General features: G+C 45.0%; 1 protein-coding gene across 1 annotated transcript in view; it reads left to right on the top strand.

Annotated features, from left to right (window-relative positions):
• LOC141105618 (killer cell lectin-like receptor subfamily B member 1B allele C) overlaps nucleotides 1–19,842 on the top strand; it is a 34,005-nt gene extending 14,163 nt beyond the window's left edge. The window contains exons 2-6 of the mRNA XM_073595573.1: nucleotides 1,411–1,521; nucleotides 7,238–7,342; nucleotides 8,203–8,348; nucleotides 12,676–12,785; nucleotides 18,759–19,842. Of these exons, the coding sequence (XP_073451674.1) occupies nucleotides 1,411–1,521; nucleotides 7,238–7,342; nucleotides 8,203–8,348; nucleotides 12,676–12,785; nucleotides 18,759–18,879 (593 nt within the window). The 3' untranslated portion in view covers nucleotides 18,880–19,842. The remainder of the gene's footprint in view (nucleotides 1–1,410; nucleotides 1,522–7,237; nucleotides 7,343–8,202; nucleotides 8,349–12,675; nucleotides 12,786–18,758) is intronic.
• Nucleotides 19,843–26,585: the final 6,743 nt, after the last annotated feature.

The following is a 26,585-nucleotide window of genomic DNA, read 5'->3' as shown; positions in this document are numbered from 1 at the left end:
CCGACAAACTACGGTACCTATGAATTTCCATAGGCGACGCTTTAAAAATTTTTTACGGTTACCAGGTTTGAGTTACAGAGGAGGTCTAGGGCTAGAATTATTGCTCTTGCTCTGACGATCGCGGCGATACATCACATGTGTGATTTGAACACCGTTTACATATGCGTGCGCGACTTCCGTATGCGTTTTCTTCGCTGCGCGAGCACGCGGGGGCAGGGGCACTTTAAAAAATTTTTTTTTTTTTATTTATTTTATTTATTTTTTTACTTTATAAATTGTGTTTTTAAAAAAAAATTTTTTTTTTACTTTTATTGCTGTCACAAGGAATGTAAACATCCCTTGTGACAGTAATATGTGGTGACAGGTACTCTTTATGGAGGGATCTGGGGGTCTAAAAGATCCCCCATCCCTCCTTTACACTTCAAAGTATTCAGATCGCCGAAAACGGCGATTCTGAATACTGTGTACTTTTTTAAATTCGGCGCCATTGGCAGCCAAGTAAACGGGAAGTGACGTCATGACGTTGCTTCCGCGTTTACAACGAGAAGGCTGGACAGCTTCGTTCCAGCCCACCCCCAGCCGCCGAAGGTACCCAATTGGACACCGGGCCTCCCGATCGCACGGGAGGCCCGGTAACAGCGGCGGGAGGTGGCGGGAGGGGGGGGTGTCCCCTCCCGCTCCTCCGGTATAACAACCGAGCGGCTTTTAGCTGCATCAGTTGTTATACTCGGGTAGCCGATCGCCCGCTGTAAACAACGGTACCGGGATGATGCCTGCAGCTGCGGGCATCACCCCTGTATAACCCCGGAAAGCCGAGTACGCATATGTGCGTACGGTCGGCGGGAAGGGGTTAAGCACATGATTAGAGCCTGAGGCTCTAATTTGCTTTAAAAAAAGGGTGGTGTTTGGGACGCAGAGCACTGCATCCTGAGCCCACCCAGTTTTGTGACAATAGCGGTTAATCGTCGCCGCCTTCTCGTCCGTCTAGCACTAGGGGGTTCTTGTGATGATGGCTGCCTTCCCGTCCGCCATCCGTCTCCCATTGTGCTTGGGGGCGATCACCCCTTTCCCATCCGTCTCCCCCCGCGGGGGGGTGGGGCTGGGTGGCATTAGTTAGTTTGCTCCCCAGAATTATCTAGCATCAGCTGCCTCTGATCTTCTCATAAGATTGAATGCGCATTTCACATTATAGTTATATACAAATTTTCCTTGCACATGATTGGGTATTCTTTGCAATGTGAAGCTTTACCTCATTTACTAAGCTCTGGAGCAACTGCACTTTGCAAAGTACACTATTTGCCTTTAGTAAACCCCAAAACCTAATATGTTTGAACTGCCAGCTGCCTATTAATGTTAATATTTTGATCAAGAATCCTTCTTCAATCAGTATATTTTCTCTTGATTACTCAGGAGAGGAAGGAGTTAACAGACGGACATTCTGCGTCCCATATTGGAAGCTTGTCATCATTGTCCTCTTTTCTGGAACCGTCATCATCCTGATCCGCCTCACAGAAGCTCTGTGTAAGTGAGATGCCATTGGAAGTGATGGAAAAGTTATCTTCTGATAGTTGTCCACATTGAAAGAAATTACCAGATTTGGCCATTAGATGGCAGAAGTATCAGAGAAATTCCCTTTGATCGTTACTGCCATCTAGTGGCCAAATGCTATATTTTCTGTATATGATACAGAAGTGCTTAGCCAACACATTTCAAGGGGGTCTATTATAGGCACCCACTTTATTAAAGCTATTTATATTACATTATTACATTTAACCACTTTCACCCCTTTCCTGCCCAGGCCAATTTTCAGCTTTCAGCGCTGTCACTTTTTGAATGACAATTGCGCGGTCAAGTAACGCTGTACCCAAATGGCATTTTTATCATTTTTTTTTTCACACAAATAGAGCTTTATTTTGGTGGTATTTAATCACTACTAGGTTTTTCATTTTTTGAAAAAAAAAAAAAAACCTTAAAATTAAAAAAAACAAAAAAAACAGTTTAATAGTTTGTTATAAAAATTTGCAAACAAGTAATTTTTTTCCTTCATTGATGTGCGCTGATAAGGCTGCACTGATGGGCACTGATGAGGCGGCAGTGGTGGCCACTGATGAGGCAGCACTAAAGGGCTGCACGGATAGGCAGCACTGATAGGCAGCACTAATGGGCGCTGATAGGCAGCACTGATAGGTGACACTGGTAGGCAGGACTGATGATGGGCACTGACTGGCAGCACTGGTGGGCACTGATAGGCAGCACTGGTATGCACTGGTAGGTGGCACTGGTGGGCATTGATAGGAAGCACTGATAGGTGACACTGGTAGGTGGCACTGATAGGTGGCAGATGATGGACACTGACTGGCAGCACTGGTGGGCATTGATAGGTGGCACTGGTGGGCACTGATAGGCAGCACTGGTATGCACTGGTAGGTGGCTCTGATAGGTGGCAGATGATGGACACTGACTGGCAGCACTGGTGGGCATTGATAGGTGGCACTGGTGGGCACTGATAGGCAGCACTGGTGGGCATTGATAGGTGGCACTGGTGGGCATTGATAGGTGGCACTGGTGGTCACTGATAGGCAGCACTGGTATGCACTGGTAGGTGGCACTGGTTGGCATTGATAGGTGGCACTGGTGGGCACTGATAGGCAGCACTGGTGGGCACTGATAGGTGGCACTGGTGGGCACTGATGGGGAGGCACTGATGGACATGGACATCCACAAGGTGTGCATTGAAAATCTGAATCACCCCTAAGAAAAGGACACAAGGAGATGAAGAGTGGCGCTACCCCCTAATGTGGGCTTGAGGCGAGTACTAACACCCCCTCTAATGAAGTGGAGTAAACCCTAGATCACAGTGTAAGAAGTGATATACAATAAACAAAACATACAGTCAAAAATGATAAGGCAAGGCTAGAAGGACATGTGAGGTGAGTGGTGATGACCACACAAATGAGCACCAGCTATTGGTACAATACACATGGATAGGAACTAATGCATATCAAACATAATCTAGCATGACACTAGAAGCAGGTGAAAGGAGTAGTGTGTGAATGACTACAATGACTCCTAGTGACACCCCGTGGTAAGTGAATAAAACCCGGTATCGTAATACCAGAAAAAACACACCCAAAAAAAATCTAAATTCAATAAGATATTAAATGAATAAACTGTGAAAAAAATAAAAAATAAATTAAAAAATATAAAAATATAAAACTATATGTGAAATAAAAAAATGGAAACATTGAAAAAACTTTAAAAAAGAACACATAAATTGTGAGGTAATGTATAGAAAAGTTCCAAAAGTGCAGGTGTCTCCAATCCACAAAATGCTGTTGACCCGTGTCCACCACACCTCAGTGACGTGATTCCACTCCCTTGTGAATTGCAAACTCACCAGCTGATAAGGCCTCCCACTCTCGTGTTTGGCCGGCAAAAAACCTCAACCCAATCACATGGGGTTCTTTGCACCTAGCAGTGGATACCATTGGTCGCATGATAACCCCCATGATAGTGGATTGAGGTTTTTGCCGGTCAAACACGAGAGTGTGAGGCCTTATCAGCTGGTGAGTTTGCAATTCACAAGGGAGTGGAATCACGTCACTGAGGTGTGGTGGACACGGGTCAACAGCATTTTGTGGATTGGAGACACCTGCACTTTTGGAACTTTTCTCTACATTACCTCACAATTTATGTGGAATTTTTTAAAGTTTTTTTCAATTTTTCCATTTTTTTATTTCACATATAGTTTTATAGTTTTATATTTTTTTATTTTTTTTTCACAGTTTATTCATTTAATATCTTATTGATTTTTTATTTTTTTGGGTGTCTTTTTTCTGGTATTACGATACCGGGTTTTATTCACTTACCACGGGGTGTCACTAGGAGTCATTGTAGTCATTCACACACAACTCCTTTCACCTGCTTCTAGTGTCATGCTAGATTATGTTTGATATGCATTAGTTCCTATCCATGTGTATTGCACCAATAGCTGGTGCTCATTTGTGTGGTCATCACCACTCACCTCACATGTCCTTCTAGCCTTGCCTTATCATTTTTGACTGTATGTTTTGTTTGTTTATTGTGTATCACTTCTTGCACTCCTGTACCTTTTGTATTGAACTGTACTGTAATTGTGTTGTCCCCTTATACATTGTAAAGTGCTGCGTAAACTGTTGGCGCTATATAAATCTTGTATAATAATAATAATAATAATACACTGTGATCTAGGGTTTACCCTACTTCATTAGAGGGGGTGTTAGCACTCGCCTCAAGCCCACATTAGGGGGGTAGCGCCACTCTTCATCTCCTTGTGTCCTTTTCTTAGGGGTGATTCAGATTCTCCATGTATATTCTTTAAAGTGGCAGCTATTATTGGGTCATTCTTCACCATACAGAGCGCAGTGGTGGTAGGACGGGGTTTGGCGGCTTTTTTCTTGTCCACCTACAAGGTGGGCATTGATAGGCAGCACTCATATGCACTGATAGGTGGCACTGGTGGGCATTGATAGGCAGCACTAATATGCACTGGTAGGTGGCACTGGTGGGCATTGATAGGCAGCACTCATATGCACTGGTAGGTGGCACTGGTGGGCACTGCTTAGCAGCAGTGTGGGACCGATGTCCCTCAGACTGTCAGCATGAGGGGAAAAAAAGCCGATTAGGATCGTCTGTTTACATCACGTGATCAGCTGTCATTGCAGATTAATGCCCAATATTGTGAACAAGCCCTTACTCAATATTGCAGTTCCACTATAGCAGCCCCTCTCTGATATAATATAGGAACACTCCGGAGCAAATACATCATCTAACATTGTATAAATGCGTATTCCCGCTAAGCCCCGCCCCCTACCACCAATCCCGAAATCACATTGTCTTCCATTCCTGGGAAATTTTGAAAGACGCTTTCCTTGGACATTTCCAGCTTTTTTACGGATCTTCTTCATGCACACTCACTGGCTTATTGCAGCCAATCAGAATTCACCTTTCACTGTTTAGCCTCTATTAACCACTTCAGCTCCGGAAGATTTACCCCCCCCTTTCCTGATCAGGCCATTTTTTGCAATACTGCACTGCGTTACTTTAACTGACAATTGCGCGGTCATGCAACACTGTACCCAAATACAATAGATGTCCTTTTTCCCCACAAATAGAGATTTCTTTTGATGGTATTTGATCACCTCTTCGGTTTTTATTTTTTGCGCTATAAACAAAAAAAGAGCGGCAATTTAAAAATATATATATACATTTTTTGCTTTTTGCTATAAAACGTCCAATAAAAAAATGTAAAAAAATTGAATTTCTTCATCAATTTAGGCCAATATGTATTCTGCTCCTTATTATTGGTAACATAAATCCCAATAAGCGCATATTGATTGGTTTGCGCAAACGTTATAGTGTCTACAAACTATGGGATAAATGTATTTCTTTTTTTTTTACTAGTAGTGGTGGTGATACATTATATATATATATATATATATATATATATATATATATATATATATATATATATATATATAATTTTTCAGACACCCTAGAGAATAAGATGGCGGTCGTTTCGTTGCAATACTTTATGTCACACCGTATTTGCGCACCGGCCTTACAAGTGTATTTTTTGGGGGGGGATACAATTTTTTTAATTTAAAAAAATAGACAACAGTAAAGTTGGTCCAATTTTTTTTATATTGGGAAATATAATGTTACGCCGAGTAAACTGATACCCAACATGTCACGCTTCAAAATTGCGCCCGCTCGTGGAATGGCGAAAAACTTTGACCCTTAAAAATCCCCATAGGCGACGTTTAAAAATTTCCACGGGTTACTAGTTTTGAGGAGGTCTAGGGCTAGAGTTATTGCTCTTGCTCTACCGATCGCGGCGATACCTCACATGTGTGGTTTGAACACTGTTTTCATATGCAGACACGACTTCTGTATGCGTTCACTTCTGCGTGCGAGCACGGCGGGACGGGGCTCTTTTAATTTTTTTTTTTTTTTACTTTTTATTTCTTATTTTCATACTGTTCTTTAAAAAAAATTTAAACATCCCTTGTAATAGAAAGAAAGCATGACAGGACCTATTTAATGTGAGATCTGGGGTTACTAAAATGCCTTTACAAAAAAAAAAATTCCCCTTTAAGAGCATTGGGTGGAAGTGATGTTTGACGTGGCTTTCGCCATCCAATGTTATGGAGCTAAGTAGGGGCCATCTATCCCTCACTTGGCTCCAGGCTGATGGATCCGGTAAACTGCGGAGCCTACTTTTATCTGAAAGCGGACCGCCTGCTGTCGAAGAGCTATCTGCTGCCATAACATCGGTATTCCACTTCAAACAGCCGACGTACAACGAGGGCGGGCGGTCCGTAAGTAGTTAAATATGGCCATGATTAGGGCCTAGATGGCCAAAACGTGTAGGATTTCTATGTAGACTTAGCATTTATTGTGAAGGGACAATGTACAGCTACATACACTACTACGCGTTTCGTCCAAGTAGGCTGTAATCGTATCTTAAAGCATGAGCCATGATTAAAGCCTAATTGGCTGAAGTGCGTAGGATTTCAATGTGGCTGTACATTGTCCCTTCACAATAAATGGACACTCTACAACAGCTCTTCACCTGGGTGCCGGCTTTTCTTTTTGGGTTACATATGTGTGGCGGATTGCAGAGGCCATTCCTCCTGAGCACTGGTGACTTTTATTGGGCTGATTGGGGTGAGGAGGTAGCAGCGCTGCACATTTGGTTTTTGCAAACTTTAATTTAACTGAAAAATATAGTTACACGGCTCTTCCACACACACCGGCGGACCGGATTTGTTTCTGCTACAGTTTAGCAATACTCAGGTCCTGTCCTTCCTCCATCCTGTGATAAACAGTGAATAGTGAAGTAGCAGACGGATGAGCTCAACTCTCTCTGTCACTCTGCTCCCTCCTCCTATCAGTATGCCCTTTTCATTGCAGTACAACAGGTTGTCTCCTTGTGCTGCTTCTCCCTCCCCCAGACTGAGCTCTGCTGTTAAGGGACTGCAATAGGCTAATAATGGGTCTTATTCAAGTAATTACACTGCTTGTATTTGTTTTTTAAATGAAGTATCAATAAATACAGAGCAACATTCACCTTTAAAAAAAGAAATCAGATTGGTTAATATGGGTCACTGCAATACCATGAGAGATGACCCTGTACCATTCCGAATTGCATGATCCGGTGACTTCACCTTCTCTTCTCTCTCTCTCTGTTTTTCAGTATTTCAGGACAAGCGGCAATGCGGTGCGATAAATTTGGAGGACTCTGTGAAGCTGAATGAGGTGAAGAAAGAGCTCTGCGTCCCTTCTGAAGATGGACCTAGAGGTAGAGGATTGCATTGTTTTGTATCGCTGGTCACAGATTATTGATATTACTTGGTGTCAGAAATTTCCTTTTCATTGTATTGCATAGTATATTCCATAGGCGTGAGCACGGGGTGTGCAGGATGTGCCTGGGTACACCCTAATCACCCCGTGATCTGTAGACTGACCATACACACACCCCCCCCCCCCCCCACTTCCTCTCATGTCCCCCTCCCAATTATAAAAAAAATTATATTGTAAAAATAATTTTTAAAAATGTCAATTGTAAAAAATAATGAAAAAATATAAAGTGAGTGATCGATATCCAATCATGTACTGTGTTCATTCAAAACTGAAAATTTTTTTACTCTGCTTCAATTTGTGAATGAACAGGAAACCGCTCAGCACAGAGCACTTCTTATTCATTCACTGTCCAGCGCAGCTGAGGCTGCAGAGAAAGGGATTGGGGGAATCGCTGTCCTCAGTCCCTTTCTTTGTCTCAAAAGTGAGACATCAGGGAAGACATCACACTCCTGATATTTCACCATAGCTCCCCAACCGGGCTACTAAAAAAATTGTAAAAATAAATGATAAAAAATAATATTGTAAAAATAATTTAATAAAATAAGTACATGGTGAAAAAAAATGAAACAATTAAATAATAATTAAAAAAAAAACTACTGACACAGTCACTGTCCACTGCTCTACTAATATATTTAAAAATGTTTGCCTACATTTATTTATAAGAGTGTGTGTGTAATATATATATATATACACTGTATATACATGCATGTGTGTTGGAGCTTTGGCGTGCACACTCTAATACAATAGGCTGCGCACACCTATGATATATTTTAATAACTATGTCCCTCTATGTTGCAGAGTGTGCCTTGTGTCCCAGCGGCTGGTTGTGGGATAGAGACAGCTGTTACACTCATTTAAAAGCCATCATGATGTGGCAGGAGAGCCAGAACCAATGTGAGATGATGGGAGCCCACCTACTGGTCATGGAGGACTGGGAGCAGCAGGTAAGAGATCTGACCAAGATCTGTAATTCATTGATCAAATAGAACCTGTCAACTTGCCCATTTTAGCAATGGGAGGTTCTCTTGCAAAGTGTGGGGTACATTTGTATGGCGCCCCCCGGAGTCAATACTTTGTAGAACCGCCTTTCGCTGCAATTACAGCTCATTTTGGGGATGTCTCTACCACTTTGCACATCTATAGAGGGACATTTTTGCCAATTCTTCTTTGCAAAATATCTCAAGCTCTGTCAGATTGGATGTAGAGCGTCTGTGAACAGCAATTTTCAAGTCTTGCCACAGATTCTCAATTGGATTTAGGTCTGGACTTTGCCTGGGCCATTCTAACACATGAATATGCTTTGAGCTCCGGCTGTATGTTTAGGGTCGTTGTCCTGCTGGAAGGTGAACCTCCTCCCCAGTCTCAAGTCTTTTGCAGACTCTAACAGGTTTTCTTCTAAGATTGTCCTGTATTTGGCTCCATCCATCTTCCCATCAACTCTGACCATCTTCCCTGTCCCTGCTGAATAAAAGCATTCCCACAACATGATGCTGCCACCACCATGTTTCATGGTGGGGATGGGGTGTTCAGGGTGATGTGCAGTGTTAGTTTTCAAATTGTAATTATACTATCCAATGTTGGGAAATGCCCCAATGCATTTCGACCTTAAAGGTTATGGTCTTCTTCAGGGGGTTCTTCTTCAGAAATGTAGGAATCCCCTGAAGAAGACCATAACCTTTAAGGTCGAAATGCATTTGGGCATTTCCCAACATCGGATATTATAATTACAATTTATCAATACTGTGAGGCAATACCCTCTGATGTACTTTGTTTACCAGTTATATCACATGGTATCCTCCACAGTTTGATTCTCCTCTCTGTCCAAACTGTCTCGCATTGTGTATACTAGAGCTCATATTTTAACTTTTGAACTACAGTGATGTCCAATTGTCCTTTGATACATAAAATTAATAATTTTGATGAACTCTTTTGACTCATATTTCCTGCTAAAAAACCCCACGGGGAATTCTCAATTTTTTTCAAACATGTTGAAAACCATTTATTATTTTCCTTCCCCTTCACAATTATGTGCCACTTTGTGTTGGTCTATCACATAAAATCCCAATAAAATACATTTACGTTTTTGGTTGTAACATGACAAAATGTGGAAAATTTCAAGGGGTATGAATACTTTTTTAAGGCACTGTACAATGCTTCCCCATCATCTTGTTCTTCTGTTGGGGTTCTTGGAAATACCCTTCACCTTATGAGGAGTGAGTCATTAAAGCTGAAGATTAGGTATGGCAATTGTTAAATTGGTTCAGCTTGCACCAATGTAACCATGTATATCCACTTGCCACCAATCGATGTACCGGTACGCCGCTTGACTTCAAGTGGTTGTACTGGGATGATATGCAGCTGCAGGCATCAACCCGATATCTTTTTTTTTTTTTTTTTAGAACCGACGCTCCCCTTGCTTGTAAAAGCAATCAGAGCAGCTAACTAACTGCTCAATTGCTGTTACAAAAGCGGGCGAGGATGACCCAAGCAATCAGCTGGCGCCTCTGGGATCAGCTTTGATTGGGTCTCCATAGCAGTAACCCAGAAGTGATGAACTGACATCCAGTGGGGGTGCGTCCATAAAGGGCGCAGGAGCGCCGCCCCCTTTCTCCTGGCTCCCGTCTATCACCATAGATAGATTCATGCATTGCATGAATTTATCTATGGTCGCTGCTGACACCCCCTATTCAGGTGTCCAGCCCCTTTTCCGGCGCCTGGCACCTGAATTACAGCGACGGAGGTGATTTTTGGAAGCACCTGATTAGAGCCGTAGGCTCTGTGCATTCGCTGTTTACTCAGCTGTGTGTTAGCAAAGCAAAGGAATTCACTTTGTTAACACTGAACCTCCTCTTAGCCAATCAGGTGCTTGGGTCTGTTACCTGTCACCTGATTGGCTGAAACTTCAGGCGCTGTGATTGGACGCCTGATAGAGAGGACGGAAGAAGACATCGAGGAGGAGTGCAGGACACCGCCGATGACCTGCTGCGAGACAGGTAAGTGCCGGGCCATGCACACTGGCAGCATTTGATGGGTACAGTAGCTGCATCTGATGGGCACAGTGGCTGCGTTTGATGGCACAGTGGCAGCATTTAATTGCACAGTGGCTGTGTGTTTTTTTTTTAGTTTGTTTGCACCCCCCCCCCCCAAAAAAAAATTTTGAGCTCCAACCGCCACTGCTGACATCACTTCCGGTTTACCCGGATGTCTTCTGCGTCATTCTGAAAAAAATAAAAGCATTAAAAAACACGGATCTTGGTGTTTTGAATGCTTTTAAGGGCAGAGGGAGAATTTGGGGTCTTTTTTTTTTACCCCAGATCCCTCCATAAAGAATACCTGTCACATGCCTATTGCTGTCACAAAAGATGCTTATATTCCTTGTGACAGCAATAAAAGTGAAAAAAAAATTAAAGCAACAGTTTAAAAATAAAAATAAAAAATTAAAGAAATTAATAATTAATAATCAAAGGCGAACGCACACGTCGGTCCCGCACACGCAAACAACGATCGTCCCACACATGTGAGGTATCACTGTGAACATCAGATCATGGACAGTAATTCTAGCAGCAGACCTCCTCTGTAAATCCAAAGTGGTAACCTGTAAAGACTTTTAAAGCGTCGCCTATGGATAGTAAAATGTACGTTGTTTGGCGCCGTTGCACAGGTGTGCGCAATTTTAAAACATGACGTGTTTGGTATCTATTTACTCAGCATAGCATTATCTTTTTATATTTTACAAAAAAATTGGGTTATGTATTGTGTTTTTTTTTTTCATGAAAATTCAAAAAGTGTTTGTTTTTTCTTCCCAAAAATTGCATTTGAAAAACAACTGCTCGAATACCGTGTGAAATAAAAAATTGCAAAACGCACCAATTTATTCTCTAGAGCTTTTGCTTAACCGCTTACTGGCCAGCCGCCGTCATTATACTGCGGCAGGTCGGCTCTCCTGCGGGAACCGCCGTAGCTGTACGGTGGTCCATGCATGGGATGAAGCAGGCGCGTCCCCGTGGGTCCAGCAGACTCGATGTCCACCGGCGACTCGCGATTGCGGTGTACAGAGGCAGAACGGGGATCTGCCAATGTAAACAAGTCGATTCCCCGTTCTGACAGATGACATGTCAGAGATCTTCTGTTCCCAGTGATCAGGAACAGTCATGTCCCAGGCAGCCCATCCCCTCCACAGTTAGAACACACCCAGGGAACACAACCTCTTGATCACCCCCCCTAGTGTTAACTACTTCCCTGCCAGTGTCATTTATAGCACTGATCAATGTAATAATGTCACTGGTCCCCAAAAAGTGTGATTTGGGGTCAGATGTGTCCTCCGCAATGTCGCAGTACCGCTAAAAATTGCAGATCGCTGAAATTACTAGTAAAAACAATAAAAGATTAAAAAAAGTCCCTAAATCTATCCCATAGTTTATAGACGCGATAACTTTTGAGCAAACCGATCAATATACGCCTATTGCGATTTTTTTTTTTTAACAAAAATATGCCTAAACTGATTAATAAATTAGCATATATATATATAGATATAGATATCTATCTATAGATATAGATATCTATATCTATATCTATAGATATAGATATCTATATATATAGATATCTATATCTATAGATATAGATATCTATATATATATATAGATATCTATATATATATCTATATCTATCTATCTATCTATCTATCTATCTATCTATCTATCTATCTATATATATATACACATTTTTTATATGTACTATAGCAGAAAGTAGAAAAAAAATGTTTTTCAAAATTGTCAGTTTTTTTTTTTTTGTTTATAGCGCAAGAAATAAAGACCGCAGAGGTGATCAATTACCACCAAAAAAGAAACTCTATTTGTGGGGAAAAAGGAGATCAATTTTATTTGGGTACAGCGTCACACGACCGCGCAATTGTCAGTTAAAGCGACGCAGCGCCGTATCACAAAAAATGGCCTGGTCAGGAAGTGGGCTAAATCCTTTCTGGGGATGAAGTGGTTAAAATATATATATATAAGACATTTTCTAGCAAATAATTGAAATTGTTACATGTGAACAAAAAAGGTGCCAGAAACGTTCTGGAGCTGTAGTGGATATACAGTATCATACCTTTGGGACTCTCATAGAAGCTGAACACATGTTCTACCACTAGAGGGAGCCAGACACTCTGTCTTGTATCTGATGTAATGTTATGTAATAAATGATTCATGATAATTCATAATTAGTGATGTCATGTTCTTCAATAGATCATTTATGCTGAGATTTTTTTTTAAACAGTTGTTCATAAACAGAACTATGAAGCCAACTAAGGAGAAGTTTTGGATCGGGCTTCTTCCTCTGACGAACGGATGGAAATGGGTGAACGGGCAAAAATTAAATGCCAGCATGTAAGTCACACTCTAATATTTAAATCTGACCTCCAGACACCCGGCTAGACACACCGATATAATACATCTATGAGGTCTGTTTTACCTGCCAAAGGTGTTGCAGTTCTGTCCATCCAGTCCTTGGATTTACACAGCTCTGTCACACAGTACAGCCCTGTCTGTCCAGGCAGGGGACCTGATTATTTTTAGGTTGCGGTTAAGTAATGCTTACAGATCTTCTCCCTCCCCCAGCTTTTGACTTGACTGGGAAAGAAGAAGAAGCATATTTATGAACTTATCTCTCTGTCACCCTGCTCTCTCCTTCTATCAGGATATCCCTTTTTTTTTAGCACATGGGCACTGCTCATACCTGACTGGCTCTTTGTGCTGCTTCCCCCTCTCCCAGTCTGAGCTCTACAGTTCAGTGAGTGCTAACACCAGACTTAAATTCAGGTACTTGCACCACTTGCATCCAAAAATTCATTTAAAGCTGTACTCTGGTCAGGTATAAAAAATACAAATGAATGCAGCTTTGTAATGTAGCTTTGCATATTGAAAAAAAAAGGCTGATTTTGTTTTTTTATCATTTATCAAGCTTTTTCTTTTTATCTTTTAGCTACGTAGCTGAGTCTATCTCTAAGGGGTCTATTTATAATAATATCACTGTGCGAATGACTGAAGCATTTGTCAAGCTACTACTAATAGTAACGGTAATCTGCCTAATATGTTTAGTTTTTAAAATCTTTGGCTCCCTCTAGTGGCTATATGTGCAGTGTTTACCTGAATTATGAATTTAAGAAACAAATGCTGCATTTTGGCCACTAGGTGGCACTGGCGATCATAACAAATAAATTATTAGGCAAATTGGGGTGATTATTCATTACGGCTGGGCAAATGACTGAGACAATCAGACAGCGAATTACTGTTTACTTTTCAGTAGTTATTGAATCCTTACATCTCGCCTGGCCCATTCCTCCTGTCTCTATTCGGGGTCGAGTGTATACAATTATTATTATTATCATTGTACAGGATTTATATAGCACCAACAATTTGCACAGCGCCTTACAAAATAAAGGGAGACCGTACAGTTACAATATAATTCAGGACAGGCGGGTTAGGAGGACCCTGGTCATGAGATCTTATACACTAAAAGGAGGGGCAAGTGATGCAAAACTATGGGCGGATGAGTTGATGGGGAAATGTAAACCTCAGTTTTCAGGTGGAGGCAGGATAGGATTCCCTGATGAGATGAGTTTTCAGGGATCACCTAAAGGCAGACATAGTAGGGGATGGATGGACAGATTTGGGTAGAGAAGTCCAGAGTACAGGGCAGTGGTGTATATAGGTTTTGTGCTGCCCTAGGCCTGACTAAATTCATGCACTCCCTAATTTAAATATGACCCACCCCTTCCTGTCGAAGCCACACCCCTTCCTATTTAAGACCCACCCTACCATCTGTAAACCACACCCCTTCCAGACCCCCGACCCTCCATCTCTCCCTAGCAGCAAAAATACCCCCTTTCAGCACAAATCCTCACCCTCATATAACCCCTTCCAGTACAAATCCCCCTTCTCAGCACAAACCCTTGCCTCAATCTCCCCTTTCCCAGCACAAATCCCCCCTCTTAGCACAAATCCTCCCCATCTCTCTCTCTCTCAGCACAAATCCTCCCCCATCTCCCCCTCCCAGCATACATTCCATCTCTCATCACAAATCCTCCCCCATCTCCCCCTCCCAGCATAAATCCCCCCACCATCACAAATCCTCCCCATATCTCTCTCCCAGCATAAATCCTCCCCATCTCCCCCTCCCAGCATAAATCCCCCCACCATCACAAATCCTCCCCATATCTCTCTCCCAGCATAAATCCTCCCCATCTCCCCCTCCCAGCATAAATCCCCCTCTCATCACAAATCCTCCCCCATCTCCCCCTCTCAGCATAAATCCCCCTCTCATCACAAATCCTCCCCCATCTCCCCCTCCCAGCATAAATCCCCCCACCATCACAAATCCTCCCCATATCTCTCTCCCAGCATAAATCCTCCCCATCTCCCCCTCCCAGCATAAATCCCCCTCTTATCACAAATCCTCCCCATCTCTCTCTCCCAGCATAAATCCTCCCCATCTCCCCCTCCCAGCATAAATCCCCCTCTCATCACAAATCCTCCCCATCTCCCCCTCCCAGCATAAATCCCCCTCTTATCACAAATCCTCCCCATCTCTCTCTCCCAGCATAAATCCTCCCCATCTCCCCCTCCCAGCATAAATCCCCCTCTCATCACAAATCCTCCCCATCTCCCCCTCCCAGCATAAATACCCCTCTCATCACAAATCCTCCCCATCTCTCTCTCCCAGCATAAATCCTCCCCATCTCCCCCTCCCAGCATAAATCCTCCCCATCTCCCCCTCCCAGCATAAATTCCATCTCTCATCACAAATCCTCCCCCATCTCCCCCTCCCAACATATATTCCATCTCTCATCACAAATCCTCCCCCATCTCCCCCTCCCAGCATAAATCCCCCTCTCATCACAAATCCTCCCCCATCTCCCCCTCCCAGCATAAATCCCCCCACCATCACAAATCCTCCCCCATCTCCCCCTCCCAGCATAAATCCCCCCACCATCACAAATCCTCCCCCATCTCCTCCTCCCAGCATAAATCTTCACTTTCAGGAAAAAAAACCTCATCTCAAACCTGTGCCTCCTTCTCTCCCCTCCCAGTACAACCCCCCCCCCCCCCCCAGCTCCTTCTCCTGTTCTGTAAGAGCAGCCTCCTATGCTGGGACTTGTAGTGCCCTCTGTGGGAGGCTGAGATATGGCAGCCTCCTATGCTGGGACTTGTAGTGCACTCTGGGGGGGGGGGGGGCTAGGGCTTGTAGTGCCCTAGACTACAGGGGACTGAAGAATGGCAGCCCACTCTGCTGAGACTTGTAGTGCCCTCTGTGGGGTACTGAGGATTTCTCAGTCCCCCACAGTCTAAGGCACTACAAGTCCCAGCATAGGAGGCTGCCAAATCTCAGCCCCCCCAGAGTGCACTACAAGTCCCAGCATAGGAGGCTGCCAGCCATATCTCAGCCCCCCCCCCCAGAGTGCACTACAAGTCCCAGCATAGGAGGCTGCCATATCTCAGCCCCCCCCCCCAGAGTGCAGTACAAGTCCCAGCATAGGAGGCTGCCCATATCTCAGCCCCCCCCCCCCCCCCAGAGTGCACTACAAGCTACAAGTCCCAGCATAGGAGGCTGCCATATCTCAGCCCCCCCCAGAGTGCACTACAAGTCCCAGCATAGGAGGCTGCCATATCTCAGCCCCCCCCAGAGTGCACTACAAGTCCCAGCATAGGAGGCTGCCCATATCTCAGCCCCCCCCCCCCAGAGTGCACTACAAGTCCCAGCATAGGAGGCTGCCATATTTCAGCCCCCCCAGAGTGCACTACAAGTCCCAGCATAGGAGGCTGCCATATCTCAGCCCCCCCCAGAGTGCACTACAAGTCCCAGCATAGGAGGCTGCCATATCTCAGCCCCCCCAGAGTGCACTACAAGTCCCAGCATAGGAGGCTACCATATCTCAGCCCCCCACAGAGTGCACTACAAGTCCCAGGATAGGAGGCTGCCATATCTCAGCCCCCCCACAGAGTGCACTACAAGTCCCAGGATAGGAGGCTGCCATATCTCAGCCCCCCCACAGAGTGCACTACAAGTCCCAGGATAGGAGGCTGCCATATCTCAGCTCCCCCATAGAGTGCATTACAAGCCCCAGCAAAACGGGCTGCCACCAGACCTCCAAACACAGCATGAGGAGAATGCACAGCTTTCCACTCATTCCTTGGCTGCCATACACTCTTCTCCACTCTCCTACCTGAGTCTGGGCTGCATGTCACGCTGCATGGTGAAGCAGTGGGCAGGATTTCCTGAAGTCTGAAGACTTGTCCAGGCTCCCAGTCCCCGGCGCAGCACAGAGCACACAAGGCTGAAGATCACTCTGGTCAGGCACCTCAGTGGCTGTGGGCGGCGGATGCGGCCGCCGACACCACGTGTGTGCACACAGGAGGCTGCATCTAAGCGGGAGGAGGCTGCGGGAACCGGGACTCGGGAGGACAGGATGGGGGAAGTTTTTGTGCAGGGGGGGGCGGCTGTTCTGCCGCCCCCCGCAGAGTGCCGCCCTAGGCCTGGGCCTTGTCGGCCTAGGCCAAGACACAGCACTGGTACAGGGGGAGACTCTGGAGAGGCTCTGGAGGTGAGCATGGGGGAGGTGATGAGGAATCTAGAGAAAATGAGGTTCTGGAACAAAAATCGGGTTGTGGTGGTCCAGAGGATGGAAGAGACTCTAGAGAAGTTCTAGAGGTGAGTATGGGGGAAGGGGTGATGAGGAAACCAGAGAGCATGAGGTCTTGGAACAGAAATTGAGGTAGGGTGGTCCAGAGGATGGGAGAGGCTCTGGAGAAGTTCTATGGGTAAGCATAGGGCGATTGTGATGAGGAAGCTAGAGAGCGGGAGATCTTGGAACAGAAATTAGGTTAGGGTGGTCCAGAGGATGGGGGAGGCTCTGGAGAATTTCTTAAGGTGAGCATGGGAGGAGGTGATGAGGAAACTAGAGAACAGGAGGTCTTGCAAACAGAAATCGAGGTGTGGTGGTCCAGAGGATGGGAGAGACTCTGGAAAAGTTCTGGGAGTGAGCATGGGGTGAGGTCATGAGGAATCTAGTGGGCATGAGGTCTTGGAACAGAATTTGGTGTAGGGTGGTCTAGAGGAAGGGAGGGGCTCTGAAGAAGTCTTGGAGGTGAGTGTAAAGGGAAGGTGATGAGGAAACTATGGTGCAGGAGATCTTGGAACAGAAATTGGGGTAGGATGGTTCAGAGGATGGGAGAGGCTCTAAAGAAGTTCTGGAGATCACCATAGGGGGGGGGAGGTGATGAGGAAGCTAGAGGGCAGGAGATCTTGGGGCAGAAATTTGGGACAGGATTGTCTAGAGGATGGGATAGGCTCTGAAGATGTCCTGAAGGTGAGCATGGGAGGAGCTAAATAGCAAGAGGTCTTGGGAGAAGCAGAGAGGACAGTTTGTCCTCTTGGAACTTGGAACAGCATTGGTGATGTAGCCCAGGGCAGAGTTGTGGATGGCATTGTATGTCGTTGTTAGTATTTTCAAGTTCATTCGCTGGGCAAGCAGAAGCCAGTGGATGGATCAGCAGAAACAATGAGAATACAGTGGTTGGATAGGTGGATGAATCTAGCAGCAGCATTCATAATAGATGGAAGGAGGGACAGCCTGTGCAGAGTTAAGCCAATGAGGAGGGAGTTGCAATAGTCATACCAAGAGATAACAAGGGAATGAATTAGTATCTTGTTGGTTAAGAAGGAGCACATTTTGGAGATGTCACAGAGGTGAAGGAGGTGAGATTTAGACAGGAATTGGATGTGGGGCCGAAAGGATGATGAAGTCTAGGATTTTACCCAGAACTCTGTTACAAGGGTAGGGACTGATGAGCATTTTATTGATCTAGATGAAAAAGTGAAAGGAAATACAGTATTATAAGCTCAATTTTGGATAGACTGAATTTTAGGAAGTGGTGTGAAATCCATACCATGTCAGTTGGTAAACTAGTGCATGCTGAGGAAACGGAAGGCGTGAGTCGAGGAGTAGACAGATGTAACTATTTCTAGGTTGTTGGTTGTTGATCCAGGGAATATACATTTGCATTCCGGGGTATCAGGAAGGAATGGAGAAACCATGTGTATAGGGATCTGTATATGGAGATTTTCCGTTTCTTTTTTCCTTTTTTGGTTGACCTACAGAGACTTGAGTCCATCTTGAGTTTCAGCCTAACCATGTAACTATGTAAGAGATATAATTGGGTGTCTCCATCATAGAGATGGTATTGGAATCCATGGAAGGTCATTCGATGACCCGGGGTGGACATGTAGATAGAGAATACTAGAATATCTTACAGCTGTGATCATCGGTGAACGTGTCTCATGATGTCTATGTTCTCCTTCAGGTTACAGATAAAGTTGCCCTCTCCGGGGACCTGCGTGGTGATGGATAAGATGGAATTCTACTCGGCTACCTGTGACAGTCTCCGGGAAGGCATCTGCCAGAAGAAGGCTGTGAAGTTCTGAATGGGTCAGATCTATGGGACTTGGCTTCACCGAGGGGTGATGACCGGAAACTTGGCCTTGGCACCTTGGCACAGAGCAGTACTTGCACTTGAATTCTCCCATAGGAAGAGCAACCCTTAGGAAGACACTCAGGGACTGTTTACCAAAAATCTCCAACAAATATAGATGTGTTACCCACAACAGCCAATCAAATTCATTGCTCATTTGAAAACTTGAAGGGCAAATCCAAGGAAAGCATTTGAAATGGACCTATCATCAGATTTATATTTTATAAATGCATGCATGTAAGTAAGGTAAGGTGTAAATGTAACACATCTAGGGATGACAGTACTCCCCCCTGACAATGCCCCAATCTGCTTTTCTCTTTAGAGGAACGGCACCATCTTTATTCAGGCATCATCCACTATCTACTTCCTCTTTAGAGATGACACAATCATGTAAATCCTTGTGTCTGTACAGTCCTTGGCTTTGTTCACAAATCCATGATACCGATCAGCCCCTGCTGCAGCCTCCCACCTTGTGACTTGCTAAAAGGTTACAATGTTGTAGTGTGAGCACTGGGGAAGGGGAGACTGGGGAAATGCTTCTTTCTGCCTGTAGCAGACTGGGGACAGAGACTGGGGAAATGCTTCCTTCTGTCTGCAGCAGACTGGGGACAGAGACTGGGGAAATGCTTCCTACTGCCTGTAGCAGACTGGGGACAGAGACTCAGAAAATGCTTCCTACTGCCTGTAGCAGACTGATGACAGAGACTGAGGAAATGCCTCCCACTACCTGCAGCAAATTGATGACATGACCTCAGCCTAGGCAAAGTTGCTGGACTGGAGCTCAAGGACTGATTGAAGGGAAACTGTAAAAAAGTCTACTGAGGCCGTATATTGTGACAGCTCAGGAATGTATCCATGCAGACTTACTAAAATGTTAATTTTAAAAAGCAAATAAAACATTCTGTATATCAGAGAACTGCGATTTTAAAGTCATGTGATCATTGAACCCGGCTAAGTTGCCGGGGTATATAAAACCACATTTCAGAGTTGGCATTTCTGCAGGACCTGTGGCACTGCCCCGCCTCCTGCTCACTTTTTATACTGTAAGGGAATGACAGGGCGCCTTTGCTGGACACTATGCGCTCGCTATCCTGCAGTCCCACCTAAACAATCCTCAGTCGCTTCCATCTGACAGATCAGGCAAACCGATCGCAAGTCTGATTGCAACTTTCAGCTAGTGTGTGAATACTTACCTGAGCCCGATCTCCATCCAGCGATACACAAGAGCAGCGGCTCTCTCAGCGATCTCTCTCCCTATTGGCTCAGACACAGCAGTGGGAGCCATTGGCTTCTGCTGCTGTCAAAAACAGCCAGTGAGGAAGGATCAGGGGGGCGGGGCCAAGCCGCGTTGTGTGTGTCTATGGAGCCAGCTCGGGAGCGAGCACACATAGCAAGTGGGGTACTCGGCGGGGGGACCCAGAAAAAGAGAATCGGGGCTGTTCTGTGCAATACCATTACACAGAGCAGGGAAGTATAACATGTTTGTTTTTTTATTTTAAAAAAAGAAAAAGCCTGCCTTTACAGCTCGGTCACATTGAATGCGGCTTTGAAATCGTCCAACTTCACTTGAAATCGCACGATTTCTGAGCCGCAACTTCATGCCCAGATGTCAATGCAGTCGCACCTGAACTTGCAAAAAAGCAGTGCAAGAACTGCTTTCAAAACCGGAGTGGAATCGGAGTCGCATCGATTTGACTGCTTCCACTGCAGACAATAGGGCGCGACTTGTCGTGTCAGTGGAAACGATCAAATCGCATGACAAGTCGCACTGGTGTGACCGGGAGCTTACAATGACTTTAATGCCTGTCAAGTGCCCCTGTAAAGCGATTACCGGAATGTAACTTTTTGGGGGGTACTTTACCGGGGCATTTGACAGGCATTAGGTCCAGTCCACACCACATGCAGTCAAGTGCGTTTTTTTTTTTTCTGCATCAAAAACACATGGATAGTGAGTTATATGGTTTCCAATGACATAGTTCACACCAGTGCGGTCAGTTCCAGGGCCTTCCAGTTCCAGAAAAAAAGAAGTAGCATTTTTCCTGCACTGGACTGAACAGGAACGCACTGAAACACATCAAAACACATCAAAAACGCATCATAAACTCACCGGATCCCAGTACGCATTAAAAACGCGCATGCAAAAACGCATCAAGAACGGACCCGGAGTGCGTTTTTGTGGTGTTAACCAGCATTTAAAGTAATTGTAAAGGCAAGTTTTTATTTTTTTTTAAATAAAATATTTTTTGGCATCACTTACGACCCGCAATACGTATGTATACATTGTGGTTTGCAATTGGTTAATCGGGGGGTTACGGCTGAAGCTATCAGCCATAAACCCAGTATTGTTTTTTTTTCAGCTGGCTTTCGTTTGAAAGTGTTCCAAGCGGCTCACGAGCCGCTGGAGTGCTTTCAGAAGCAGTGGGAGGGGAAGTCGTTGTTTGCACCCACCAATCGCCAGTGTTACTCGGGATTGCTGTTTTCGCCGGTTTGCCCGAGAAATGGTCCGACGGTGAGGCCGGCTTCTCAAATAGGTGATCAAAGAGGGGATCCTCTTTGATCGCCTCTGTGGCCTTGGAGGACTGACGTCATGATGTGCCTTCTGGCCCAGGCAAGACGTAAAAATGCTTTTTTTTTTTTTTTAAAGCAAAAGATCAAAAAAAAATTGATCTTTTACTTTTTAAGGTAAAGAATAGATTTGGGGTCTTTTTGACCCCAGATCTCTCCATAAAGAGGACCTGTCATCCTTATTTCTATTACAGGGGATGTTTACATTGCTTGTAATAGGAATAAAATTAATAGTAATAAAATAATAATAATAATAATAAATAAAGGGACAGTGTAAAAATAAAAAATAAGAAGTAAAACAAATAGGAAAATAAAGTGAAGCGCCCCCATCCCTCTGTCCTTATGGGCAAAAGCAAACGCATACGTAAGTCGCGCATTCATATGTAAACGGTGTTTGCACCACACATGTGAGGTATCCCTGCGAACATTGGATATATATTGTGTTTTGATTTTCCTTAATTCATTAAAATGTATTTCTTACAAAAAAAAATGCATTTGAAAAACTGCTGCGCAAATACCGCGTGTCATAAATCATTTCATTGATTGCTATTTTATTCCCTAGGGTCTCTGCTAAAAAAAAAAAAAAATGTATAATGTTTGGGGGGGGGGGGGGGGTTCTAAGTAATTTTCTAGCAAAAAATACAGATTTAAACTTGTAAACAAAGAGTGCGAGAAAAAGCCTGGTCATTAATCACTTAAGGACCGAGCCTTCTGTCACACTGTATTTGCACAGCAGTCTTAGAAGCGCACTTTTTTTGGAAAAAATACACTTTTGGAATTTAAAAATAAGAAAACAGTAAAGATAGCCCATTTTTTTTTTATATTGTGAAAGATAATGTTACGCCGAGTAAATTGACGCCAAACATGTCACACTTCAAAATTGCGCCCGCTCGTGGAATGGCGACAAACTTTTACCCTTAAAAATCTCCATAGGCGACGTTTAAAAAATTCTACAGGTTGCATGTTTTGAGTTACAGAGGAGGTCTAGGGCTAGAATTATTGCTCTCACTCTAATGATCGCGGCGATACCTCACATGTGTGGTTTGAACACCATTTTCATATGAGGGCGCTACTCACGTATGCGATCGCATCTGCACGTGAGCTCGTCGGGACAGGGCGCGTTTAAAAAAAAAAAATTCTTATTTATTTGACCTTTTATTTTTTATTTTTACACTGTTCTTTAAAAAAAAATGTGTCACTTTTATTCCTATTACAATGAATGTAAACATCCCTTGTAATAGAAAAAAAGCATGACAGGTCCTCTTAGATATGAGATCTGGGGTCAAAAAGACTTCAGATCTCATATTTACACTAACATGCAATACATTTTTTTTTTTAAATATCCCTTTAAGAGCTATGGGCGGAAGTGACGTTTTGACGTCGCTTCCGCCCTGCAATTGTATGGAGACGGATGGAGGCCATCTTCCCCCTTACTCGTCTCCATACCCAGCCAGTAGAAGGACGCGATCGCCTCCGCCGCTGCCGACGGCTCCGTTAAGCGGCGGAGGGCACTGGAGCGGGAGGGGGGGGGCCCTCTCTCGCCGCCGATAAAAGTGATCTTGCGGCGAGTCCACCGCAGAGACCACTATTATCGGAAACCAGACCGCTGGCTGATGAAGAGGATACCAGGGTTATGGCAGCTAGCTGCTGCCATAATAAGGATATTCCACTTCAAAGTTAGGACGTATATCGGCGTGCGGCGGTCATAAAAAAAAGTCATAAAAAAAATAACAAACAATAACATAACGACAAAAATATATAAAAAAAAAAAAAAATAAGAAAAAATAAAAGATGAGATAAGAGATTATCCCCTCACTGTTTATTGTGGTTACAAAGCAGCTGGTGACACACAAATATTATTGGTTACATAGTTTCACTTCCTGTTTTTGATTGACACGAGTTACACCCATGTTTATGTAATGTGGTGCCAAGCCCGTCCAATGATCACAGCTGCATTGCTTTGCGGGTTCATATGCACTAAATAAATACAGTGCTGTGCAAAAGTTTTAGGCAGGTGTGAAGAAAATGCTGTAAAATAAAAATGCTTTCAGAAATAAATATTTAAAAACATTTTTTTTTATCAATTTACAAAATTCAAAGCGAGCAAACAGAAGAAAAATCTAAATCAAAACAAAATATTTGGCGTGATCACCCTTTGGCATCAAACCAGCATCAATTCTTACACACTTGCACAAAGCCAGGGATTTTGTAGGATTAGAGTCAGGTGTATGATTAACTAATTATACCAAGCAGGTGCTAATGATCATCAATTTCATATGTAGGTTGAAACTCAATGGGGTTGATTTACTAAAACGGTAGAGTGCAAAATCTGGTGCAGCTCTGCCTGGTAGCCAATCAGCTTCTAACTTCAGCTTGTTCAATTAACCACTTGCTGCCCGCTCACCGTCAAATTGACGGCGGGGCGGTGCGGCCCCCATTCTGGGACGACGTCATATGATGTTGTCCCAAAATTGCCGCTCTTGCGCGGGGGGCGCGCAGTGTGGCGATCAGGGCGGCGCCGTGTTGCTAGGTCACGGCGCGACTCCGATCTCTGAAAAGAGCCGCATCAGCAGCTCTTTATCCATGTGATTTGCTGTGTCCAATGACAGCCGGTCACGTGAAAACATGGAGATGCCGGTAATCGGCTCTCCTCGCCTCACACTGACAGAGTGTGTGGCGAGGAGAGCCGATCAGCAGCATCTCCTCACAGGGGGACAACAAACATGTAATCAGGGCACTGATCACATTATAACGCCACCAGTTTCACCAATCAGTGCCCACCATTTCCCACCAGTGCCAGAAATCAGTGCCCATTAGTGATGCCAGTCAGTGCTGGCTATCAGTGCTGCCCATCTCTTCTGTCCATCAATGCCCATCAGTGTCGCTCATCAGTGCCACCTATCAATGCCCATCAGTGCCCAGTGCCACCTATCCGTGTCGCCTATTAGTGTCCACCAGTGCTGCCTTTCAGTGTCACCTATCAGTGCCCATCAGTGCCCCCTATCAATGCCCACAAGTGTGGCATATTAGTGCCACCTCATCAGTGCCCACCAGTTAAGCCTATCAGTGCCCATCAGTGCCACCTCATCAGCACACATCAGTGAAGTAGAAAAATTACTTATTTACAAAATTTACTGACATTTTTACAGATTTTTTGTACAAAATAAAAAACCCAGCAGTGATTAAATACCACCAAAAGAAAGCTCTATTGGTGTGAAGAAAATTTCATATGATTACAGTGTAAAATGACCGTGCAATTGTCATTCAAAGTGCGACAGCACTGAAAGCTGAAAAATGGCCTGGGCAGGAAGGGGGTGTAAGTGCCTGGCAGGCAAGTGGTTAAGCCTTGACAATGAGCCCCCCCCCCCCCCCCGGCTCACATCGGTGCGTTTTGACATGCGACTTGACAGGTCAAATCACAGCCTATCACCGGAAATGGCAACGTCTCAATTGGTGCGACGCCTGCACTACTTTTGGTGACTTTGGAGGCAACGTCAATAGACGTCTATGCATGAACCCCGCATAGATGTCTGTCAAGTCGCCCCTGAAGATGGGCTGAAATGTGGCTTTCAAATCGTGTGAGTTCAAATGAAGTCGCACGATTTTCAATGTGAGCGAGGGCTAAAACCTAGAAGCTGATTGGTGTCTATGCACAGCTGCACCAGATTTTGCACTCTCCAAGTTTAGTGAATTGACCCCAATGTCATTACCTGAAACAGAAACAGCTGTGTAGGAGGCTCAAACTGGGTGAGGAACAGCCAAACTCTGCTACTAAGCCTAGGTTCACACCTATGCGTGAGCTGAGGGTGTGGGAATAGCAGCGATTCCCACACACACCCGCAGTGAAAACGTGCTGCTCTTAGGAGATCCACGGGGCCAGCGGCGGCTGGTGCTCCATCAGTGGGGGGGCAGCAGACATACCTGACCACAGACATTGCCCCCCGCCCCCACTGCTCCAGCCCCCATCTCTCGAGCCTGCCACCGCACACACCATACCCACATCCCCCATCCCCACCCCCCCTCCACTCGGCTTACTCGCGTCAGCCCTGCACTTGCCCCATACAGGTCATGGCTGCAGAGGTGGCTTCCCCCCTCTGTCTCCTCTGTGTCCCGGCTGTTGCTGCTTCTCCTCCCGGCCAATCGGGTCTTTGGACTCCTGGCCAATGGGGTCTTATTACTCCCGGCCAATGGGGTCTCAGGACCCGCTTCCTGATTCCGCGGGAGGAGAAACAGGAAGACATTAGCAAATATTAATTCGCTAATGTCACACAACAGGGTGGGCTCTGCGCCCCAAGCCCACCCTTTTGAAGCCAATTTTGAAGCCTCAGGCTCTAATCACATGCTTCTAAGAAAAAAAAATTCATGCAACCGACGCCCTGCATGTAGATTAGGGGTCAGACACATGGATTGGGGGGGCGGCACCCGTGCACCCCTAATGAGCAGCCGTCATTGCACGGGGCTGCCATTATTTTTGAATGGCACCCCCATGGATCTCAGCCCACAGCGGGTTTTTGGAATATGTGAACCGCAGGGAAATCGCATGGTCAAAAAGACCATGTGATTTCCCTGGGGGCCACATTTTTGAAAAAGTGCATGCACCTTTTTTTTTGCGAAAACGCAGGCGCGGCAGCCCATTTAAATAAATGGGCTGCCGTACCTGCACAAACGTGGGCCGCGTGGCTTGCACTAGTGTGAACTGAGGGTGAGGAACGCAGTTTCATGTCACAGGTCATCAGGGCCGCCATCAGGGGGGTACAGCTGTTAGAATTGTAAGGGGCCCGCCCAGGCCAGAAGTAGGCAGGACGGGTGAAGGGGATCCGTGCTGGGCAGTATAGAAACGGTCTCACAGTTTCTGCAGTTCTCGTGTCATTGATTTTTGCCACCTCTGGCTACTATGTGCATGTGCACCCCTCGTGTGACAGTGATCTGCCTGTACTATGCTTCTCAGCAACATGTCAGCTTTGTAAAAACGAGCTGGGAGCAGGTAGGAAGCTACAAGTAGGCTGCCATATATACAGATGTGTTTGTGTGTATGGGGGGGGGGCTGCCATATATACAAGTGTGTGTGTGTGTGTATGGGGGGGCTCCATATAT

Source organism: Aquarana catesbeiana, linkage group LG08 (assembly GCF_042186555.1).
Source record: "Aquarana catesbeiana isolate 2022-GZ linkage group LG08, ASM4218655v1, whole genome shotgun sequence".
In the NCBI taxonomy this organism is placed as follows: Eukaryota; Metazoa; Chordata; class Amphibia; order Anura; family Ranidae; genus Aquarana; species Aquarana catesbeiana.
The sequence above is the reverse complement of the archived record's forward strand: the minus strand, read 5'-3'. Positions and strand labels throughout refer to the sequence as shown.